This window comes from Tachysurus fulvidraco, chromosome 6 (assembly GCF_022655615.1).
Source record: "Tachysurus fulvidraco isolate hzauxx_2018 chromosome 6, HZAU_PFXX_2.0, whole genome shotgun sequence".
NCBI lineage: Eukaryota > Metazoa > Chordata > Actinopteri > Siluriformes > Bagridae > Tachysurus > Tachysurus fulvidraco.
Window position 1 is genome coordinate 12,545,930 of NC_062523.1, and position 23,696 is coordinate 12,569,625.

A 23,696-nucleotide genomic window follows, 5' to 3' on the forward strand; every position below is an offset into this window, starting at 1 on the left:
AGAAAACCTGTCTCAGCATTCCACAAAGTTAAAACAGTAAGAGACACTGGTGTAGGCACTGGACCTGAAGAAGTGGGCTTGGTGTCGAGGACTGTGTTGAACCAGCTGATCCTTTGTCAGGTTTAAACTAACACCACAGCATCTGAGCTTAGCCTGTAACAAAGACGGTTTGCACGCTCTGGGTGAAGGGAAAAAGGGAGGAATCTGGGCCTGTAATCCTAGGCTGGGCATGAAGCTTGTCCCCTATTGGTCCATTGGCACCAAGATCAGAGAAAGAACAGCTCGGAAAAGAGCGGTGGGACATGGAGACGAGCAGTCTCACACATCCTCGTACAATACCCCTAACTGAAGAAAGGATCCGTTTTCAATCAAAAAGCAGGAGAGACAGAGGGTGGGAGAGGGACAAGAGGATTGTAGGGGCAAGTGTGTGTGCATTCATGTATAAAGGCATCAGTGGAAATGCTTTACAAAAAATATGTGAACTACATAGTTCCTCTGGATTCTCACAAAAGCAGACTGTGTGTTAGAACATATCAGAAATAGAGTTCCTGGCCTATTCAGTTAACCCCCTTGTTGCGCTAATCACATGCCACGTCCAATTATGTGACCTGGGAATAAATGGTCTGGTCTCAGCCTATTCTCCCTCCTCCCTGAATCTAGGCACTGGGATGTGTGCATAAATGGTTTCTGGATAAATCCACTCATCATCGAGTTTTGTGGTGCTTTCTGAACAGTGTTAAATCTGTTATGTACTTTTGTGTTATACTGTGTCTCAGGTTGTGTTAGCTGCAATGATAATGTGATAATGATCTGCAAGATGCGGGAATAGCAATGTATGCCCCTGTTAGAGAGCTTGTTCGTGGTCCCTCATTAGATAAGGGCTTTCTGCGGGTGGCAGCATGAGGCTACAGAGACACTCAGGGAAAAACGTCTTGTTTGCACAAGGTCACTACACCGTCCTTCGTGTGAACAATTTCGTCTCTACATACAGAAAAAAATGGGGGTGGGTTGGCGGTTGGACATCGGCTGTAAAACTTGCATGACTGCACAATTTCAGACAGCGTTCACCCAAATGCAGGGAACACACACAGAACACACTGCAACAACAGCATCCACAGTCTGCAGTGAGAGTGGCCCAGGGCTTTCACTCACATGAACAAAAAATAACACTCATTAGCTGTCCCATGATGGTGTAAAGCTTACCAGACTAAGAGCATTCAAATTACAGGGGAATATATATTTTGGATATTAGACACCTGACATTATAGTATACAATTATTGTTTTATTTCAAATGTATTCTGTTAAATATATTGTCTTTTATTACAGAACAATGGGAAGTATTGTAGCCTCACAGCTCCATTGTCTACAGGTTCATTCCTGAGATCAGGTTGCTGATTGTTTGGACTGTTGCATGTTCTCCCTGTATCTATGTGGGTCTGCTCCAGATTCTTTACTGCTAACACTCACAACCTCCTAAAAACAAGCTGTTAGATGTAAACCCTAAAATGAATTAAATTAATATACATTAATATAGGTATAATCCATCCACTCATCCAATCAATGAGATCTTCTCTCTGTTGCAGTCAGGAAAGCACTTCTGCTCCCTGAAGGTCGGCACAGTGAGAACAAGATATGACTAGACTTTTCTGGACAACACCAAACATACAGCCACCAAAGGTTTTGTCTATTTATTGAGATTTTCTCTAATATTTTCCCCCTTTCTTGTAGAGGTAATTCTATTTCTATTTTTAGTGTAACTATTTTTTATTTTATTTTTGTTCTATCTTTTATAACACAAGATAACGTATGTTTTAACCTCAAATCAGATCAAAGACCAACTCAAAATTTCTTCACATCTAGGATGCTAGAGAACGAACGGGTCATTCAAGACTTGCTCTGTTGTTCCACTAGGTGGCATGTTCTTAAAAATAAAAAATAAAAAATGTTGGACACGTTATGTTTGTCTTTATGAACCCAAGTGCCAAAAGAAACACGCTTACATGACTTGGGATTTCTGCTCATTTCAGGGTCAGGATCATTTCAGCATCTCTAATGATCCAGCTCAGCATTGTTGGAATGTGTTTGGACTTTCAAATTAATGTGTTTGACATTTAACCGTGTTTAAGATCATTTAATAAAGCCAAGATTATTCTGGACATTGGAAAAACACACTGATCTCCACCCAGCTGGACATGAACAAAAAATAACCACCAACACCCCGTACTTTGTATTTGGAGCAGCCGCAACTTTATTTTTTTCCGGTTACATACATCCAGAGGAACATTATGGAGTACAAGAACTGTATGGGAAGAAAAAGAACAGAACAGAACAGAAGACAACAGAAGAGATAGACCTCTCACACAGAGTAATAGATCAGAGGCCTACACAACAGTGTTTAAGCTGTGTGTCTGAGCAGACCTAAATGTGCAACATGAAGAGAAAACTCTACAACACAAGTCTAATCTGAGAATCTTGTCTAGTTTCTTCAAATGTGTATGAGCATGTAATGTGACCCAACTATGTAGGACACTCTCATTCTCTTCATTCTTTCAAACTAACAAATACACTATTTAGAAAGAAAAAATGAAGGCCACCGTTCTTATTAAAAAATGCAAATAGTTTCTACACTGAGCATACTTCTCTACTTAAATATAGGCACATATCCTAAGCAGATACATCTTCAATTGTTCCAGAGAACTGTTAATCATTTTGTAGTTGTTGGGAAGAGCTTAACGTTCGTACATTCCTGAGTACAGACCTACAGTGGTAACCATCAGCTGATTTCAGATGCTTAAGACCTTTTAATAGTTAGAAATGGTAGTTGTTCAAAGCTATAAGCCACGTGGGGCCTAATTTATCTGCAACACTGGCAAAAAGTGCGATATTTTTTTTTTCAAGTTCATTATTTCTTTTATTTAAAGCACAAAATAATACCTTAACAGTTGTGAACAAAAACAACAAAACAAAACAGGACCCCAATACTACAGAAGTGTGTTGGGCTTCACCCAAGCGCTTGAGCCCAAACCCAGGTCTGCTCAATGAACAAGGGAACAAGTGAAGGTCAGAAACCAAGCCACTAGCGTGATGTACTAAAGCAGGCACTCTACGGCTTTGGTCTTCATTAGAACTTTACACAGGTTTGAGCCTGATTATTTTTTATTGATACTGCGTAACAGTAAACCGTCTCTGAATCATGGTTTTATGCCGCCTCATTCTTCCTCCTGGCTTCAACAGCAGCCATTTTCTTTGGACAGGATTACAGAGTAATCATAACAGCCTGTTCTTGTTGCCTTTCAGCCAATAGTTGATTACAACAGCGACATTGTTAACATAAAACACAATACAAAATCAAATGCCTACAGCATATATGAGAACATTAATGACAGACACTTGGCAAGCAGTGTTTATTATTAGTCAGCTCTGTGACACTGAGGAAGAGAGACGTGGCCCAAAAAGCAGCCAGCGACTGGGAATGATTTCAATTTTTAAGCTTTAGATTGTTTTGTTTTTCATCATATTTGAGAGGCATGAAAACTGAAAGCAGGTAGACTGCATGAATTGTAGTCATGTAGTCACTGCAAGAATTGTAGGTAGAAGCGTGGATTGTGCACCGAAGGTATGACCAGTACCTTTTCTTAACACAATGTGTATGACATTCTGGAGTAATTTTAAGTTCATATGATCCACATGAAGCATCTTGAATATAAAACACAGGTTTTTGAAGCTTATTGGACTAAATTATTGTAATAAATTGTGATCTGTCAGTGAACATCTTATTCAGTTAAATCATGTTCAAACTGTTAACTAAATACAGTTTAAAACAAAGTCCTGTTCCATGAAATATCCATTGGATGCAAGTTCGTATTCCAGATTTTCTCTCAGTGTCACATCACCCTCAGTTCAACGGTCTCTGTGCGCATGTACTCTCTCTCACACACACACACACACAAACACACACTCACACTCTCTTAATTCATCATGCCCTCAGCATTGCATCTCTCTTCTTTTCTCTCGCTCTGTCTCACACACTCTTTGTTCCCTGATGTGTTTGAAGTTCAGCGTTTGGACTCGAATTCATTACGGCCACACGAACAAAAGCATGCCGTTTTCTGTGCTCTTGTGCTGCTGTCGCCTGCCAGTCTTCAACGTAGCACAGAACTCACTCCCTCTTTTCTTTTCTTCTCTGCACTGAGGAAAGGGAGGGGAGGAGGGTTGGGGTGTACAAGGCCAGTAGAGTTCAGCCTGTCTGATATTAGTCTCTCCCGCTGTCCGCCTCATGGTCCAAACACACAGACGGGCGCAGGCCCAAAAAACCCCATTAAGACAGAGGCCTTCACCGACCCAGCTTCTACATACCAGGTCTCTTGGTCTTGTCAGATCATACACAATATTCAGATATCATTTGAATTCAATGATGCACTGTTCTAACTCTATGGGGAAAAGAATTCCAGTTCTCTAAAAGAGATACACTGCAAGCTATTAGAAAACGGCACATTTACTCAGTCTCTAAAGCCTCACACTCCGAGTGAATAAGGAAGAGCAATAAACACGAAAAGATGCTCTCTTTGTGTGTCCTATAAGAGATACAAAATATTCATCCACACGTCTGCACTCACTCATATCTATCAAAGGTATAGGAACAATAAAAATATATCTATGCTTATCACAAACCCTCACAAAACATATCCTCCTTGTCCTTAAGTAGTACAAGTACTGACCTAAAAAGCTGCATAGCAAATGTCAATATCTTATCAAATATAGGCAGAGTTACCAAAATAGAGCCCTACATTTTCTTTTCTTTTGTTTCTTGACTTTCGTTTGATTTGTGTGCTGTGCTTATTTTTGGGATGGGGTGGAGTGGGTGGACAGGATTGCCAAGAAACTTGATTGGTTGATTGATTGCATATCAAGCTCTCTGCGTCTCCTACATGTGGTGCGAGGCAGGATGAGAAGGAGAATGAGGAAGAAGGCTACTGAGATAGGGTGCTGGTGCCACGGGACACTCTCTGTTCGGCCTCGGGAGGGACACTCGTCAAGCTGTGTGGTTTGAGAATGCTGACCTGGCAGAATGCCGAGCCGCTGTTGGGGATGAAGTTGACCTTGTTTCTGTCTGGGCACAGGAACTGCGGGATCTCACGCGGAGGTTTGGCCCTGAGTGGCAGAGAGAACAGAGGGAAGACGGAGCGAGTCAGTCAAAAACACTGAGTCAGCGTTGAAGACCATTATCAAAGTCATACACAGTCAGCACTTCAAGGACCAACAGATGCAGGATGAACCAAAAACAAACGTGGGAAAGAGAGAGAAAGATGATAAAGAGGGAATCAGGAGGAGTACTGACTGTGTTTCCTCAGTGAAGACCTTGACACGCTCGCAGCCCTCAGGAGGCTCACGTTTGAACATGTAGCTGTTGTTGGGCTTGGGGGAAGATGCGTACTTGGGCAGAGGAGATCCAGGAGTCAGATCTGTTATCAGAATACACATTACAGTTAGCTTCCCTCCCATGAATGACCACTTTTAACTCAAAGCCAGTGAAACAAGACATTAGGAACTTTGATGAGCAAAGCATAATATAAATACAAATTTTTAAGCTAGTTGCTAGTCTCTTATACCAAGTCTTTTTTTTTTTTTGCTGTTGTTGAAAGCAACATGGCATTAGACACATGTAAAACACACAAAACCTTTATATACATCACTTGTGTTATAAACAGAAAGAGATAAAACATTTCAAACTACTTTGAAATGGATCCAGTAATTATTAAAGAACTTGAATCAAGCCTGATTTCCTGTGGAAATACACTAGATTTCCTGAAATGGTTGTTGAATTGTAAACCTGCCTATCGACACTAGTAAACATTAGGCTAATAAAAGAGAGAATATGATGCGTGTGTGTGTGTGTCAGGGGGGTTGTACCTTTATCATGACAGTAACTGAGTGTTTCCTCATTGGGAGAGGGGCTGTCACTGCAGGGTTCATTGGGCACACTCAGGAAGGCGGGCGAGACAGACTGGGACCGGCTGCTGCTGTTACTATGGGTGCTGCCCACAGTGATGCTTGAGGGCGTCTGTGTGTCAATGCTGCGTGAGCTGGCACTGCGCTGGCACAGTGGAGGAGGTGCACGGTGCCCATCAGGGGCATCCTGAGGCTGCAGAGTGGAGAACGATATACACAATGACGTTTCAAGGCCTCCATTACTCTTATAATACCATAAAATGTCCAAAAGCAAATTTTAAACATCACTATGCAATGGGCCCGCTTCGCTTAATTCACATTATGTGCCTTGTTTAATATTTGTGGCTTAGAAATGAGTGCCTCCCCTAGCCAAAATGGAGGTGCTTAGGCAACTCTAAAGCCATATAGTTTCAGCATCATGGGTGGGGTGTGCTTGACTGAAGGGAGACGGTTGACATTGTCTTCACTGCTCTTCACAGACTACAGAAGGTGAAGTCCTTTTAAATTGACATGATGTAATGTACATGTTTTACTGTAAGGGCAGGATCATTATCTGTAACTGATCAGTATCCGTACACCATGACTAGGAGTCAAACTCGTTTAATACTCAAAGCACGGGAGCTCCTAGTGTTAAACACCACCATGTTTCTGTGACACAACAATGGTTGCTACTCACAATAAACTGTTCATCTTTGTCTCCTGAGTCTCGGATAATGATGCGTTCAATCTCCTGGTTGAGGCCCTCGACACTGTTGCGAAAGCGTGAGACAGAGGATTTGGAGATAGGGATAGGGATCAGGATGCTCTTTGGGATGGGAGCCTGAAAAACATAAAAACAGAGCAATGAAGAGAAAGTAGAAAAACATTGTGTGAACTTGCGTTTTTAATGTCTATGTTCTGAGAACTCTTGCTGAGGATGTCACCCATATGAGGATTCTGGTTCCTCTGAAGGTTTCTTCCTTTCATTCAAGGAAGTTTTTCCTTGCCAAAGTCACCTGAGTCACTTGCTCATTGGGGATAAATACAAACACATTTAAATATATCTAATATTAATATTGAATTTCTGAATTTTATTAATATTTATATTATTCTTTATAATAACCTTTTGTTCTATGTTTATGTTCTTCTGTAAAGCTGCTTTGAGACAATGCCAATTGTAAAAAGCTCTATACAAATAAACTTGAATTGAATTAAATGCTCTGAAGTGTGGGCGAGCGCATCGTGTGTGTGTGCGTGTGTGGTGTGTGTGTGAGACCGAGAAATGTCCTCTCAGAGGGAGATAAGGAATGACATGACTATAAAAACATGTACACAAGAGGTACAAGACATGCACACAATTGACTTGCACTCCACAAACAAATGTTATCACTGTACATTAAGCATATGCCTAACTGTGGTGTGTGTAAGTGACAACACACTAAATCAGCACAGACACAGACTGCAGGCTACCGTTGCAGATTGGTGTAGTGTTTTCTCTGCAGATCCAAGTTATGTAATATTGTCTCTCTGGCACACAACTGATACTTGTCTCTGATTTGCTGAGGCACAGACCTCCTGGCTATATTCAGATGTATAGAGACACACCGGACAATCTTCACGTCCCTCGAAAACATGTGCATGCTGGACTTAAATGACTGCGCCTGAATCGGATGGCAAAGTAGAAAAGCGTCACCTTTTCTGAGAGCCGACTTCCGGTCATCTTAAGTGTAGGACTCTCTCGTCTTCCTCCAGTTTCTGTGCTTCCACCCCCTCTGCTCTGTTCAGTCCTCAGCTCATGCCCTGTGATTACCTCGCTCTCTCAGCTCCCTCCCTCCATTGAGTTACTCTCTTCTCTCCATTTCTACCATTCCCACATTCCACACCCTCTCTCCATTTCATCCTCCCCCTTCAGCTCTGTCTGTCCCAGAAATCATCCACCTCTCTCTTATTTTCCTCTGTCTCTCTCTCTCTCTCTCGCTCCCTCCCCCTTTACTGACAGGTTTAGGGAACAATGTGTGTGCATTAGGAGGATGTGGCAGAGTTCTATGGCCCCGTTGTGACAGTCTCTTTAAGCATGGAGGATCAGCCTGCACCCTGAACCCTCATTAACATCTCTATACATCCAGGCCCTCTTTAAACTCCCCACACCACACCACACCCAGTGCAACACAACTTTACCCCATTGGGACCTCTGGGTGAACAATGTGTTTGTAAATTCAAATAAATAAGACACCATGTATTTCAATTTAAAGAATACATTATTTTCTATTTCCTGGTCTTTTAAATACAACATGGGACCTGTGTAAAACCAACAAGTAGACACTGTGCCAAACCCTGACCTCTGAGGTCACCCGAAAACAATAAGCTGGTTAAGTGATGCTGTCCAGCTCCTGGCAACTTCCTAGCAACAGCTCACTAGGAGACAAATATTTGTTTACGTGTCAAATTTCCAGTGGCGAGCTGTCCTGGGACATGGGCACTGCCACTGGTCTGAAGTGTCAGGATCTTTTTAGTAGTGTGCAAAATGAGACAATATGTTTTTAGCCTTCTGGGTCATTCCCACACCATAAGCTATTGATCTGATCAAGACGGTCTATTAGTATAGCTAAGGACACTGGATAACAGGCACTACATGGTAGATGGCACGTCACAGGTCTGAGATGTGTGCAAGTGAACCACGTGAGGGAGTTGTGTCTGCCGTTTGTATTTTGTAAGAGGTCAGAGGCTGAGAGGCATGAAAACACTTTGTGCTTCTTTTAGCTCATAAATAGCCATTCTGCGTATGCGGCTCCAGGCTTCTGGAGTCTCTGAGAGTGATACAAATGAGTAGGAAGATGTTAGAAGGCTACAGATACTTCAACTTTAGAGGAACGCTAGTTATTCCAACTTCTTTCCATCAAATCAACAATGTATGTTCGACAACCACATGCAAGAATGTTAATAATATTTAAAAGACTGACAGTGACACAGACAAATAAGTGCCATGTTAAAGTGAGTGTGCACGCGTGTGCGTGCATGTGCACGTGAGTGTGTGCATGTGTGTGCGCTCCAGCAGTTTTAAAATTTAACTTTAACCCTCATCTCCAGCATGTGCGGTGTACACATGATTTCAACACACTTGAACACATTTCCTGTTCCTGTACAAGAAGGAAAACCTGTTTATTCAAGGCTCACTGAGAAATGCATTACTCTAAAATGCTTATTGTAAATTCAGCTTGAAGTCTGTATCAATCATTCTTGTTGAGAAGGTACTAGATTTTCGGAAGGAGGAATTGTGATTCTGAGTTACTGACATCGATGTGTGGGTGTGATGGCACGTGGACACCACAAAACCTAAGAGGCAATAAAAAACCCAGAATTTCTTTACAGTACTGCTGTAGTGTTTGAAAGTTGGGGAAAAGTCCACAACAATGCCTGTCTCGCATGTCTGTCTCATTCTAGCACTGTATTGATGGAGTGTAACCAAGATTTACGGTATTTTCCGCACCATAAGGCGCACCGAATTATAAGGCGCAGTCCCAATTACGGGGTCTATTTCTGTACTTAACCCATGCATAAGGCACACCGTATTATAAGGCGCATGCTAATACGTACGGTCTACAAAAAAAGGTAACAGAAGCAAAAAAGTGAGTTTAGTTGAACTTTATTCTACTATTTAAACAACACACGCACATGATTAAAAAATACAAATCCACAAATCCATCAAAGTCCTTATCTACTGTGTCTTCTTAACTTGGCGCAGTACATTTTCTTGCTCTCTCCTCTTCCGAACCATAGATTTCATTGATGTTGAATACTTTCAGCTGCTCAATTCCCATTTACAACCACGTAACTGATAGCCTGTAGTTTGAATTGTGCCTCGTAAGCATCTGATTTTTATTGGCGGAAGGCAAACCAACTTAAGGAGCATTTACCACCACCTACTGGACTGGAGTGTGGAGCGCATAACTGTTAGGAAGAAACAAATGTGGTTTTGCAACAATACCGGTAGTTATACCTACCGGAGGCGTGGCGGAGGTAAACGTACGTACTGTATGTATTACGTAATGTCCTCTGATTGGTTTATCGCTGCCAGCATACGTAGTGTATGTATTACGTCCCTTGAGAAGGTCCTGTTATGCATGATATATGGTCCAAGCTTTATCTCACAGGGTAATTAAGTGCAGAATGTTTAGAAATCAGAAGTTTAGTAATCGTCATAAATCTTCACAGGTTTGGAGCAAAGTGTCGCTGCCCTAAATGCTGAAGTGGGCTAATTCATGTCATTGTGATGTTTTTACTGTCAGTAAGCAAGTGGTCTTTCTTTCAAGGGTTTGTTCTGGTTACTAGACCCTGCCTTTAAATGTAGAGGTCAGATAGAAGAATCCCTTTGAACCGTCCCCTGGCTCTGATAGCTGCCACAGGCACATTCACACACGGCCCTGTTTCACTGCTGTGGCATTTATAAAAAGCAGGAGATTCACGAGGCCACGGCTGTTTACCAGAGCTGAACTATGACCAACCTTACGAATACAAAAGCTCTACCACACACACACACACACACACACACACACACACACACTTCCTCTCTCTTCCTCCAGAGACTTGCTACACATTCATAAGCCTGACTACTATTGCATTCCCAGCAACAGTTTAGCATAGTTTAGACTAAATTCAAGTCTGTTCCCTCTGTTGTGGCCTGCTATCTGAATAAAATGTTGAAACAAATCAGCAGCCATCAAACAACCCACTCTTCCTCATGAATGTAGCAATCCAAGAAAAACACATGTGAAACCACAAGCTAACCACAGAGGGGGCACCAATGGAGCGCAATTCATTCCTCGCTCTGCAGTCACATCAAACTTGAGCAGAATGCTGCAGAGCTCTTCATCATTACTTCTCAATGTGCCAAGAGCTGCACAGCCATGGACTGGGGTGTTCTTGTTTCAGACACTAGTGGGTGCACAAAGGAAATTATTCCCTTTGCTCCAGCTACGCTCAGACATGTTCTTATGTGGCAGGAAAGATCAGGCTGCAAAGGAAAAAAAAAAACATTGATATTCTGACAGAGCAGCTGAGTAACATAAAGCTCAGTGGACAGTGAAAGGGGGAAAAAAGGCCGTCTCTGTATGTGTGTGTGTGTGTGTGTGTGTGTGTGTGTGTGAGAGAAGCCGTGCATGTGAATATGTGTTAGCCGTGTGTGTGTGAGAAGCCGTGTGAGAAGCCGATGTTGATTTGGGCCTAAAACAATCAAAGCATGTGTATGGACATTTGACACCTCTAGAAATGATTAGCGCACACAGACACACACCATGCACAGTACTATAGCAGAGCATTGAGTCCAGCCACACTGATAGAGCTGTTTGTTGTTAAACCACAGAGTTAAAATATACACACCTCCAATGGGACAAGGCTTCTGCACTGCTGCCACCTCTTACAATTAACCCTGCCCCCAGTTCTGGTGCAGAGACACACACACATGCACACACTGCACCCCCTATACCTCCAAGGGGTCACACGCTGTGTGTCTTTTCAGGCCGGAGCTATAGTTCAGTGTATGCAACAACTCTTCATTTGAGAAAGTTGGGGGTGGTGTGTGGGTGAGAAAGAGTAGGTGCCCCACTGATTAGGGCAGGTGTGGCAGTTTGGGTCAGAAAGAAATAAATACATGGAGATTTAAACAAGCCTGACTACTTAAGTATTATTATAACATCAAACACTCCACATTAACCTCCTATATCCTGTGTTTACACTAGGGCTAAATCCATGTCTGATGTCAGCATTTCCCAAACCCAAGCTGACTAACATCCAATATGAGTCCAAATCGCAAGGCTGATTTTCTGTATAAGATCTTGTAGTGCGAGAAGGCATTTTTACTTGAATTACAGTAAGCTGTAAAGTTTAGGTACTTTACAAATGTTAAAAAAGAAACAGTATTTAGGTCACCTATTTAAACCTGTTAAATTAGAGCAGTAATATTTCAAGAAACTTTAAGTTCAAGTAGCTTCCTAAATAACATGAGAGTCTTTTTTCAAGAAAAAAGATCTTTACTTAAATCCAAGAAAAAAATATTAACAATGTTGGTGAACTCTGTGAACCAGTTTAAGTTTTCTTCTTTATTTATCTATATATCTTGAGGTATCACAATAAGGTATTTTATACTAATGCCCATACAAACGCAGCTCAGGCAAACCTCAGAACGCACACCAGTTTATAGATCAGCTATGACACTGAATGAGAGCCTTGTGTCCCTCTGGTCCAAATAAACCCTAGTCTGGTAGAATTAACATGGTTATGTAGCCAGTTCTTTTCTCACCTGCTTTCTATTAGGTCTAATGTGAAGCAGAGCAGCTTTACAGAAGGAACCCCCAAGCAAATAAACCTCATTGAGACAATAAAGTCTCCATGAAGAAAGTTATACCATTCCATTTATACCACTATATAGATCTGGCAGCAATGGCACATAAAAAAACACTCAGTGTAGAGAATAATTAAGTTATTTAATTTGTGACTAAATTACCTTATGTCAGACATGCCTTTTTGAAACTAAAGCCCCCATCTTTCCATGTGTTTTCTCAGCCAGGCAGCATTGTAAAAACTTCCTTGAGAGTCTGGACCAAAATCAACTAGCTTAGCGCTCTCTTAAAACAACCCAGCATTCCTGTTCGCTCTGCACTACACCCTAATGACACACTAATGTTCCCGGCAGAACCAATTCAACCCATGAGCATTCTGAGCTGGGTATTTGTGTTTCTTGGAGATCAGAAAGATCGACTCTGTACAGTAAGGCCAAGCTCAATACGGTGGAGCGACAGATGGTGCTTTAGTTTGCCACAGGCACTCAGACAAAAAGGTAGCCACACAACAAGCTCGTCTCCCTCACCCGACACCCACAGAGAGGGACAGCCGGACAGAGAGCGGCCTTTAATTGACCGGCTGGCAGCTATAGTACAGTACAGAGCAGGCGTGCAGGACGTTTGCCACACGCAGGCCTAATTCATGAGCAAACACAAAACACACACACAGAGACAAAAAAAAAAAGAGAGAGCAAGACCGATCCAAATGTGATCGCTGTAATTTATTCACTAATTCCCTGCTCATGAAGAGAAGCCTTTCACACTCGAGAGCCTTCATGCTTGCACCTGGCCTTGCTGATTAAGCCCCAACACACACACTCGCAGATCAAACCCCGCACACTGCTGTCCTGTACTCTCATTCACTCTCACCAACACTTTTCAGTCTCCTTATGTGTGAGTGTGTGTGTATGTGTGCACACGCGTGGTGTCTATTACAACAAGTGATGGAGTAATTAACATGACTATTATGCATTTTGGCAGTTCATTATGGATACAGCTTTTCTAAACAATCCAGTCTGCACTGTCTGGGTGCGAGTGCGGGTGTGTAGAGAAGAGGGGGTCTTCCACCGAAGCTAAGCTTTAGTTTATCACAGCATGGCCATATCCTGTAATGAGTCATCCATCACAACCTTCTGAAACCTATTTGTGCTTATGCAGTACTTTCAGAAACTTTCATAACACTGGAGTGATTTATGATACTTCAACTAAACTAAGAGAGATTCACAGCTGCTTCACTTTAGTGCTGTGTGAGAACGAGACAGAGAAATGTAGAAATAGAAAGAGAACAAGCAAGCGAGTGACAGACAGACAAAACTAAAGAAAAAATAGGAAGGGCGAAATGGAGAACGGGAAGGACAGTGTTGACAAAACGAGACAGAAATACAATGGAGTTTGCTGGGTCACTGTAGCAACTGGCAACACAGTAACACAGAAACGTCCCTCCTCTAGCAGCTTATAACTTCTAACTGCAGGATCAGACAAGCTGATAGAGAGAGAGAGAGAAAGAGCGCTCACCTGTGATTGGTTAATGGCGGCATGGTTGCCGTTGAAGGGAGATTTGCGCTCCTTATCACGATGGTGCCGACTGATGTGCTTACTGCGCTGGAGCTGCTGCCTCAACTTTGCAATCTGAGAGAGAAAGAAACATTGTTAGCATACTTGTCACTAACCTCTATTTCAAAATAGCTTCAGCCTTCAGCAGTGTCTCACTGCCCTGTCACTCAGGCTGCCATGCACAGAGGCACAATCACACAAAACAAAGTAAAGCCACATAAACGCAGTGTATATCTGTGCATCGAGAGCTGTGTTTCACTTGAGCAGTCTGAAATAAAGAAAGCACAGAGAAAGGCATGAGACCCCACACAGCCAGCAAGGGCTCCCTGCATTCTTCTGTGATTACCTTCAGCACCTTCACCACACTGCACCTCACACACATACACACGAGAACATACAATTATATAAATCTCAGTCTCTCAGCCCCATGCAACACACAAAACAAAAATACATGTACTCTCTTGCTCACTATCCTTGCTACACAACTTCTCACGAGCATCCTGAGGTGCAAGGGAATGGTGTACGGCTGGAAGAGATCAGATAGCTGGCTGAAACGAAGTGCCTGGCTCATTTAATCAATAAATGAGTAATGGCAGGGACTGGAGAAGCTAATGACACGTTCATGCAATCTCTTTCAGCCTCAGCACAATGGCCTGCAGAACTCCTAACTCCCAAAGACACATCGGGCCAGCAGGCCTCAATAGGTCTGTGGGGGCATGCATCATTGTGCATGTGAATATGTGTGTGTGTGTGTGTGTGTGTGTGTGTGTGTGTGTGTGTGTGTTACAGTGCAGAACAGGCCAGCACTGAATAAGCAGAAGAACTGCTGGCTGCATCACTGAGGCGAGCTGTATATTTTGAGTACTGTGTGTTTGTGTGAGTGTGTGTGAGTGTGTTGTGTGTGTATGTGTGTGCGCGCATGTGTGCACATCTGACCCAGTGACTGGGAGGAGAATGATTAACTCAATTGAAGCTGAATGTGAATGTGAGGCAGCGCACTCCGGGTAAAGCAGTCAGGGAAACGTAATTCAGCACAAGGTCGTACGTCGGGCAGATATTCCACCACTTGCACAGGATGTGGAATTAATCAGCACCATGACAAGAGGGGGAGGGAGGAACTCTCGTTGGAGAGAGTGGACAGAGAGAAAGAAAAGAAGAAGAGGGATAAACCAGCAGAGGGCAGGAATGAAAGACTGAATAGATGGAGCAGTTTATAAAGCTGTTATAGAGGTGTGGTTCACAATGTGGGGTCTCTGCAGACCCCCTGGAGTCTCTGACGTATAACCGGAGGGTCTGTGATTTTACCTAAATCTTTTTTTAATGATGTGACAGCAATGTAGATTACCAAACTCTTGTAGTTATTTTTGAGTTGTACCAACTGCATGTGTTTTAGATGATACCAGTCACACTAATGTGTTTCTTAAAGGAAGTAGTAACCACACACATAAAAGTGGGTGAGAAACCAACAGTTTGCAGCCTGTTTTCTTTATTTAACGTATTACAAAATGGTTCACATCCGCATTTTAACATTAGTGGGTAGAAATTTCAAGAATATATCACTAATGGCTCTTAAAAATAAACATGATTGAGTGCCTGATTTGAGACCTTGAAATGAAAAGTTATATCCATTCACATGTAAACATTGGGCCAACATCAGTCGAAAACGATGGGGGTAAAAAAAACCCAAATCCGATCATTAGCTTACTTTTATATTATATTGCATTATAATTAGCATGAACACATCTTATACTGGAATTACAGTTAATTTATTCTGGCTCACGTGTTTATTTAAACAAAGATTTTGTTAACATTATGTTGATTTGTATTTCTTCCTGTAGTGAGGTATTGTGCATACAGAGCTAGAGTTCCATCAGTGTCTTCTTGTTGCCTCATTTTACAAATTAGTTCTTATAAAATATTTTGCCATGTACTGGATGATACTCCTGGTTGTAGTAGTGTTTAGTGTAATTGCAACTGTGCCATCAATGTGCAGTCAATACTGCATGACTTTAAGGACAGAATTGTTAGACAGAACCTTAGAATTCCATCATATTAAATTGTTAGATCATTTTCATAAAACAAATCTATATCATATCATAACAGAGTCGACGGTAATTTCCCTATCGGTTAAAATTGGGAAGCCCTGCTAGAAAGGGTGTGACAGGAGAAGAGAAGGATGTCAGCACGTCCATATAGGAAGAGTGACATTATTATAATTTGAAGTGACACAGCGCTGGTTGTGCTTTGCTGAACCCTTCTAACCCTATTCTAATCCTGACATGGTCTCCTCCCAGCATGCTGCTGTGCGTCTGCACTCGAATAAATGCTGGGAGATCGAGACAGAGCACTGGCTTCGTCCTGAATACAAGAGAATGGGGGAGGAGGAAGAAGTCCTGACCTCTTTAAGCTGGTCAGTGCTGCCCCAGGACGCCGAACGTTGGTGAGAGCTCCTCCTCTTGTCTTCGCTTTCATCTGCCCAAGCACTGGGGGTCTGAGAGAGAGAGAGAGAGAGAGAGAGAGAGAGAGAGAGAGAGAGAGAGAAGTACAAATGAGACATTATACATTATAGTCTCCAATTTTGACAACGTCTGTACAATCTTTGTGGTGTGTATCAACTGCTGGAGTAACATACTGTCACATAACAGCATGCAACTGCCTTTGCTCACTGAAGAGCATTTTCTTCCTGTAGGTTCACACACACACACACAATCATGTTCCTCAGATATGTGTCTAAGGTGTTTTGATTTAAAGCTCCTTGTCATCCTGCAGCAGCTTTGTGACAACTTCTGTGTGTTTATCTTCTCCCCTACTTAAATATGAACACCCCCCCACATACACACACACACTGTGTAAATGCAGTTACAAAAGCTTCATCAACATTTGTGTCTTCTTTCAAAATACAAAGTTACAATAACCCTGTCTATAGTGCAGAACTGTGACTTCACTAACTGATTCTCTCTTAAGAAACAACAATGTGATCAAAAACACAGGCCCTGTGGGCTCTGACCACACGCATGCTTGCTTGCATGCACACACACACACACACACACACACACGAGGTATGGTGTGGGTAGCTGTCGTGCCTCAGTTAAAAATAGAAAGACATTAACACGTTCATCCTTCTTGTACGGTCAACATTTAAAATCTCTTTTCAATACACATCACATTTTATGCATATGTGACATATTTGTCCCATGTCACGACAAATATTGTGAGATCTTCAAGTAAAACTCACCTCTGTTGAGGAGATACAAGATTCTTCCCTTCACCGCAATGAGTTCATGTACATTAAAAAGGAAAGTAGAACTCTCTTTAAAGTGTGTTCAGTTGATCTAGAAGTTGCATAAGTTGCATTCATTGATCCATCCACATAGGAACACTCGCATGAGGCAGAAATACAACCAAGTGGGCACAACACACACTTGTTCCTACGTTCACATCTATGGAGTGATTAACATTTAGCAAGGCACCAGCATGGTTGGGAAAAGGGAAGAAACCAAAAACCCAGAGAAAATCCACCCATGCAGACACCCTGGAGCTGAGCGTCTGGGATACACCAGTCGCTGCACCACCATAATGCCCAAGCAGACAGAAGTAATGTGGTGGCTGGCTTTATGTGTTTCAGAGGAGGTATATTAGCTCTTTCATGATCCATATGGAGGAGCTAGCTGGTAGACAATAACTCCGTAAAATAAGATTCAATTGTAAAACCTATGTAAAGAAACAGGAATGGTGCCAGTAACTGGTTCATATGGGCTTAATCCCAACACCCTTTTGATTCTTATGATTCTCAAGGCAACCTGACCATTCACCTTATCATGAACATTCACCTTTTCATGAACATTATCTTCCATGATCTCAGGGCTGGGCACTACATATCTTGGCTTTCCTCTGTAGTATTGTTTGGGGTAAAAAACCAGCCTGGGCCTGTAGAACCGGCCACAGACACACGCACATATACATGTACATACACACACACATATGGACACACACACACATGCACGCAGACACTAAGAGTGATTTGCCTTCAGTGTAAGGATAAGTACAACAAGGAAGGGAACACCGCACACTCGTCTGCAGCAGCCAACCAGAACAGAGTTTATGGGAACGACTCAGCTATATTTGAACCACAATGAGCCTCTGATTTTAAACACAGCTTGTGTTGTGTTTCATGTCCACAGCTGTGAACAACACTAGACCATAGTGGATTTGCTGAAGTAAGGGACTTTACATATTTATGTAAGCCATATCCTCAAACACTTCTTCAAACAATATCTTGCATCACTACACAGAAAGAGCGAGCCAAAGTACCATTTTCCCCCATAACAGCATGATTACTGTTTCTCTCGATAACGACCGGGTCGGACAAGCCCATACAGACGTTACAAAAAAAAAAGGAGTACATGAGACTTGCATTCCACACATATGTGCCTCAAAATATGAAAAGCATCAAGACATGCACAGAGGGCACCGCTATAAAATTAATTAATTAATTAATTAATTAATTAATTAAGACCTATACGAAGGTCAGCTAGCTAGCAAGCAAACCTACTACTGTTACAGTATAAAATTATACTACAATTATTCAAAATATCCTGCTGTATTACTTCCTCATTTGCGTGATAGCATGTATTGTGTATATATTTTGAAAGGGCTAGCTGAATTACACACTCCACTGCATTGCAGAGAAAAAAGTGTGCATTTGTGGATAACCAGCTCTTCGAGAGGTGTAAGAGTGTCTCCCCTCCAACGCACACACGTCTTTGCTTTAATGTTGCAATCTCATGAAAGGAATTAAAATATCAGTACCAGACATTTTAAGTGATTGACAGCATTAACCCAACGCAGCTGATAAAAGGATGCCTGTGTAACTGAGTTTACTAAGCAACGGGATCACCTTCAGCTCAAATCAGTATTTTCCAGGTTCAATCTCTCAATCTGAGGTTTATACATCGTTTTTTTTTAACAAGTGGTTTTACATAGATAGACAGATGGATATATGGATAGACAGATAGATAGATGCCGTTGTTTGTCACATATACATTACAGCACAGTGAAATCCTTGCTTCACACATCCCAGTTTTCGTTGTTGGGGTCAGACCACAGGGTCAAACATGATACATCAGCCCTGGAGCAGTGAGGGTTAAGGGCCTTGCTCAAGGGCCCAACAGTAGCAGCTTTACAGAGCCTTAACCACCGGAGCCACCACTGCCCCTATGCAGACAGAGCAAGTGAAGCATGTTCAGACCCAGCAACATGCTGGAACAGCTTAATCAAAGCTCAAACCAGCACAGGGCTTCACTCAAACCCCAGTCTAATTCCTTTTCACTTGGATACGTTTCTAAAAGCCTGCAGGTCTGCAGAAAAGGCACAGCACCTAATACCTTCACACCCTGATTTTATTCCACGGCTTACGTAAGTAAAGTTTCTGTCCATGAGTGTGAACGTTTCTCACACAATGTGCCCCTTATGCACATTGTCTTCTTCACTTGCACACCCACGCCCTTGTAAACTTTAACTGATCGTTAAACTCATTCATCATCTAGATGTGTTGACACACTTCTCTGTAGCTTTACTTGTTGCAAATCTTGACAAACATGCATTGAGGCTCATCTTGTCATCCTGAGCCATCAGATCTGTTTGTCAATAGCCCTAAGACAAGCCTAGATGTGACCTTGTAGACTGTAGTCGCTGTTAGATCAATGGCTGCGACACCCTATGGCTGATGGGTGTGTGTGTGTGTGTGTACGTGTATTTTAATGAAATAATGATTTGACTTTTTCCGTTTGTAGTTCTATACATTTACGTTACATTTAATCATTTAGCATCCTTATACAAGCAATGCGATATATCTAAATGTTGAACAATACGAGTATTATTAAATGACTAGATTTTTAATTGATTTATAGACACATTAGATGTATAAGAGCCCGTGTAAGTGCAGCTTTTTTTTCGGAGTGGGAATAAGCTAGGGTTTGTTTGTGTTTTGGAAGATAGTGACAAAATCTGCTGTTTTGGATTGAGCACATTCCACCACTGAGGGACTGTCAGTGTTGGTCTGTTTTCACTTTGGTTAATGGTTTCCTATGTTAACCACAAATGCCTTGTGTACCAGCAGATAGAGATGTGATGCAGCAGGGCTTTAGCCCTTATCAAACAGGTTCCAAAGCATCAACTTTCCTGCTAAAACGTCTGTCAATACCACAGTGCTTGTAAGTGCTGTGCTGAATCTCTGTTCAAGACTTTTTTTTGCTCCTATTAAACACTGTAACTGGACTAGAAAAATGTCCCTTTGTGATGATAGTGCAGCACACAACGGCTAACTTCTTACAGAAATTGTAAAAATATTACCAACCACCAAAGCACTCATATTTCATATTTCTTTAATAAAATGTAATTTTGGGATGACACTGTTTACCTGCTACACTAGACCTCCATTAGACATTTTTCTCTATTACATTCTCTCTGAATAAACCACACCTTTCTCTGCCAGTGAGTTTGTCCGTTTATGTACTTTATAGTTACTCTTTCACACGGAACTCCATCAACTTGCTGTTTCTTTCTGGTCATGTTCCTGTATTTTCCCATCGCTCCGTCCCTACGGATGTCGTCTGTCTGTAAGAGCTGTATCGCTCTCTTCCTGTGTGCATGTATCTGTGTATACTCTGCTCAACTCATCTTGTGAGAACCAGATGGCCACATTATGACATGGAAACCTAAAAGAACAAACATTCAGACGACTTTTTGTCGATCTTCATAAGGAATAATAAATAACGTTAAATACAGATTTTATTTGAAAAAACAATAAAAGAGGCCAAAAGATCTCTTTCGGTAGTCATGCCGAATGGAGGGTTTAAGCAGAGCTTGACTAATGCCTTGTTCATTGAAATATCCCTTATGGACAAGTAATGCAGGTGTGTTTTACGTTGTGACCCTCTGGGATCCCCGCATATGTTGGCACACTTCCAAATCCTTCCAAAGACCTTACTGACTTCCTCTATTTGCCCACACTAGAAATGCAGGGCTAAACAAATTTTTTTCCACACTGCAGGGGTTTTTAGGTCGTTATCAAGTGCAATAACGATGTCAGGATTTATGGATAAACATCATGTGTTTATCCACAATATGGATGTGAATGGTGTTTAATGATGATGTGGGATTGGATGTACAGAGCGACACAAACCACACTTCTCTCTGGAGAAATATTTCATTACTAACCATTTCTCATCCAACACAATGTGCCGATTAATTTAGAAACTCAGAAAACACATTTGTGCTGAACAAAGCAAATAAGGTAGAAACTGAGCAGCTGAACATATGTAGAAAAAGGAAGCAATAGATAAAACTGTGTCTTAGTCATGCATAGCATACAGTAGCAGCTCTTTCGTTATGCCTAAAAAAAGTCTCATTTACTCCATTTGTGATTCTCTGCTCTACCCTAGAATTTTACTTTTCCACCCATTGAAAGCTGAAGCACAGCTTAGGACACGTCTATCTGTGCACACAGCGGACTAAGAATGATAAATAATGAACACTCTTTCTCTGTGGCTGCTGCTGGAACTCCTGCATGTGTGTATGTGCTTGTGTGTCAGCGAGCTCCTCTTTCAGTGCTGCTGTGCTGTGACTGACTCTGTTGTGTGCGCGGTGCATGGCTGAGCTGTTGCGCTCCCGAACCGTTCTCAGAGACCAGGCCCAGCGCCAGACATCACTTCCTCCTTCCCACGATTTTAAGATTTCCAGCGTGGCCGCCTGGCCAAGTGCACAAGTACCGCTCTGTTCAGCAGCTGTGGCGACTTCACAGCGACACACACACTGCACAGAGCAGGGGGGAGCATCTGGCTGCTAGGACTGCCAAGACCACGACTGACGCGAGACAGGGTTACACACGCTGGCTCTCTCTCTCTCTCTCCTGCATACACACACAAATCGCTGTGACTGGTTTTGCAGCTGTGCCATACTTTGTGTTGAGCTCCTCTATAACTGCTCTGTGCCCTCAGTGGCCTTTTCACCTAATCTTCTGACCAAATTTCACACAGACATCCAGAGTGTGCACATGCAGTACAAAATGCTTTTGAATCTTTCAGACTTTTATTAGTTGCCCAGTTGTCAGAGCAGACTTTAAACAGAAGTGAACGCTACACATGGAAATCACTAGACAACTTATGAGTTGATGCGTTTTCACTTTTCCTGGATGTTTTAAATGTTTAAAATGTACTAGAGAAATAACAGTTCAGCATTTAGCAGATACCTTTTTTCAGTGTGACAGAACGTTATTGTAATCTAGGACAATTAATATGACGAAGAAAATGAAGTACAATTTGAAGTTTGTGTTTTTAGGAAACTGTGTGATAAAGGTGATTATGTTCCATTATGTTATAACCTGTATAATAAGCGCACAATGTGAATAGAGTCATTGGGAATTTGAGCTAAATGATATGTTGAATAGTTTCATTTAAAAATGTGGTCATGCAGGAATTTGGTCAATCCAGACCTGACCTCTTATTGCTCACTGAAAGACAGTTCATTCTTATTAAAACTCCAGATATGACATTTTAGGCAATGATGCAGACTCTAGCAAATCATAATCACAATGCAGCAAAGCTTGGATTATTTTCCTGTGTTTAGTGAACAGTATGTGTGTGTGTGTGTGTGAGAGAGAGAGAGAGAGACAGAGAGATGGTTGCAGTTACAGTTGGGTTCTGCTGAGAGTAGATTATTCGAGAGACAATGAGCTCTTTATGTGCAGGCCATGCGTTTAGGCTTGCTTTGATGCCCAGGTCATGAGGAGAGGCCTGGGATGTGATGTAACGCCTGTCTGCAAGTGGATAGTCAGAAAGGAAGTTACAAATGGTGGTTAATAAACATAATGGTGGGAGAAAGACAGGCGGTGAAAGAGAAACTCTTTGGGTGGAAAAATGACACTCCCATGACTGTCTTTCAAAAGAAAGAAAAAAAACAAGTATCAACTTGGGTTACGGGTTGAGACTGAAAAACGTAAAAAAAAAAAAAAAAATCTTGCCGTTTGAAATATGGAAATGTCAGGATTTGCATTTCCTGTCATTTGCCTCTCCATATATTGGGGCATAAACACAAAAGGACATCTGTAAGGCTGCCTTGGCAAGCTCCCAACTTATATGTGTATAAGCCACATGATACACAGAACGTTTTAGAAAACAGTTGAAGCACAAAAGAGCTATGATTCAATACTTCTGAGCAGTTTTCACACTGAGCCAACAGCTGCTGAGTAAAAGTGAGCCCGAGGTGAATTGCACGGACCGGACCAGGCCAGCAGCAGGAGAAAAAAAAACGAACACTCTGTGCACAATCCCACCTTTTAAGTCCCTCTCTAGCTCTGCCATAGCTTGCTCTGCTCCCATAGACAAATTTCCCTCAGCAGAACCATAATTCACACATGGCTTACTTTCTGTAGGCAGCAGAAGGTATGTCAATGCACGAGGGCCAAGTTCACCGAGGGCCTTTTGGAACATACTAGAGACAGAAAATGGCAGCAATTTTCAGGCCGTCAGTCATGATGTGGGGGATTAGCATGACAAAAAGCCCTTTCTTGTTAAAGGGCAACAAAGCTGGCTGTAAGACAGAGACATACAGCACACAGACACGGCATGGGACGTGGGTAGTCTTGTCAAGGGTCTGGTTCATTTTATTCTCTTCAGGTACATCTTCACTTTGTAGCTGAAAACTAACGTGCCAAGAAATCTGACAAATACAGACAAAACGGTCATATTTTTGTATTGAATAAAGCTACGGAGGGTTTGGTGCTTGTTTTACTTCAGAATGAATCTTCCTTCTGCAAGAAAATCAGTCTACATTTACATTATGGCATTTAGCAGACACCCTTATCCAGAGTGACTTACGTT

At 42.0% G+C, this 23,696-nt stretch overlaps 1 protein-coding gene across 1 annotated transcript in view; it reads right to left on the bottom strand.

Moving 5' to 3' along the window:
- Positions 1-2,222: 2,222 nt before the first annotated feature.
- fam117bb (family with sequence similarity 117 member Bb) overlaps positions 2,223-23,696 on the bottom strand; it is a 31,516-nt gene continuing 10,042 nt past the window's right edge. The window contains exons 3-8 of the mRNA XM_027164469.2: positions 16,217-16,309; positions 13,780-13,893; positions 6,627-6,770; positions 5,912-6,143; positions 5,340-5,463; positions 2,223-5,152 (exon numbers count right to left, since the gene is read on the bottom strand). Coding sequence (XP_027020270.1) covers positions 4,972-5,152; positions 5,340-5,463; positions 5,912-6,143; positions 6,627-6,770; positions 13,780-13,893; positions 16,217-16,309 — 888 coding nt within the window. The 3' untranslated portion in view covers positions 2,223-4,971. The remainder of the gene's footprint in view (positions 5,153-5,339; positions 5,464-5,911; positions 6,144-6,626; positions 6,771-13,779; positions 13,894-16,216; positions 16,310-23,696) is intronic.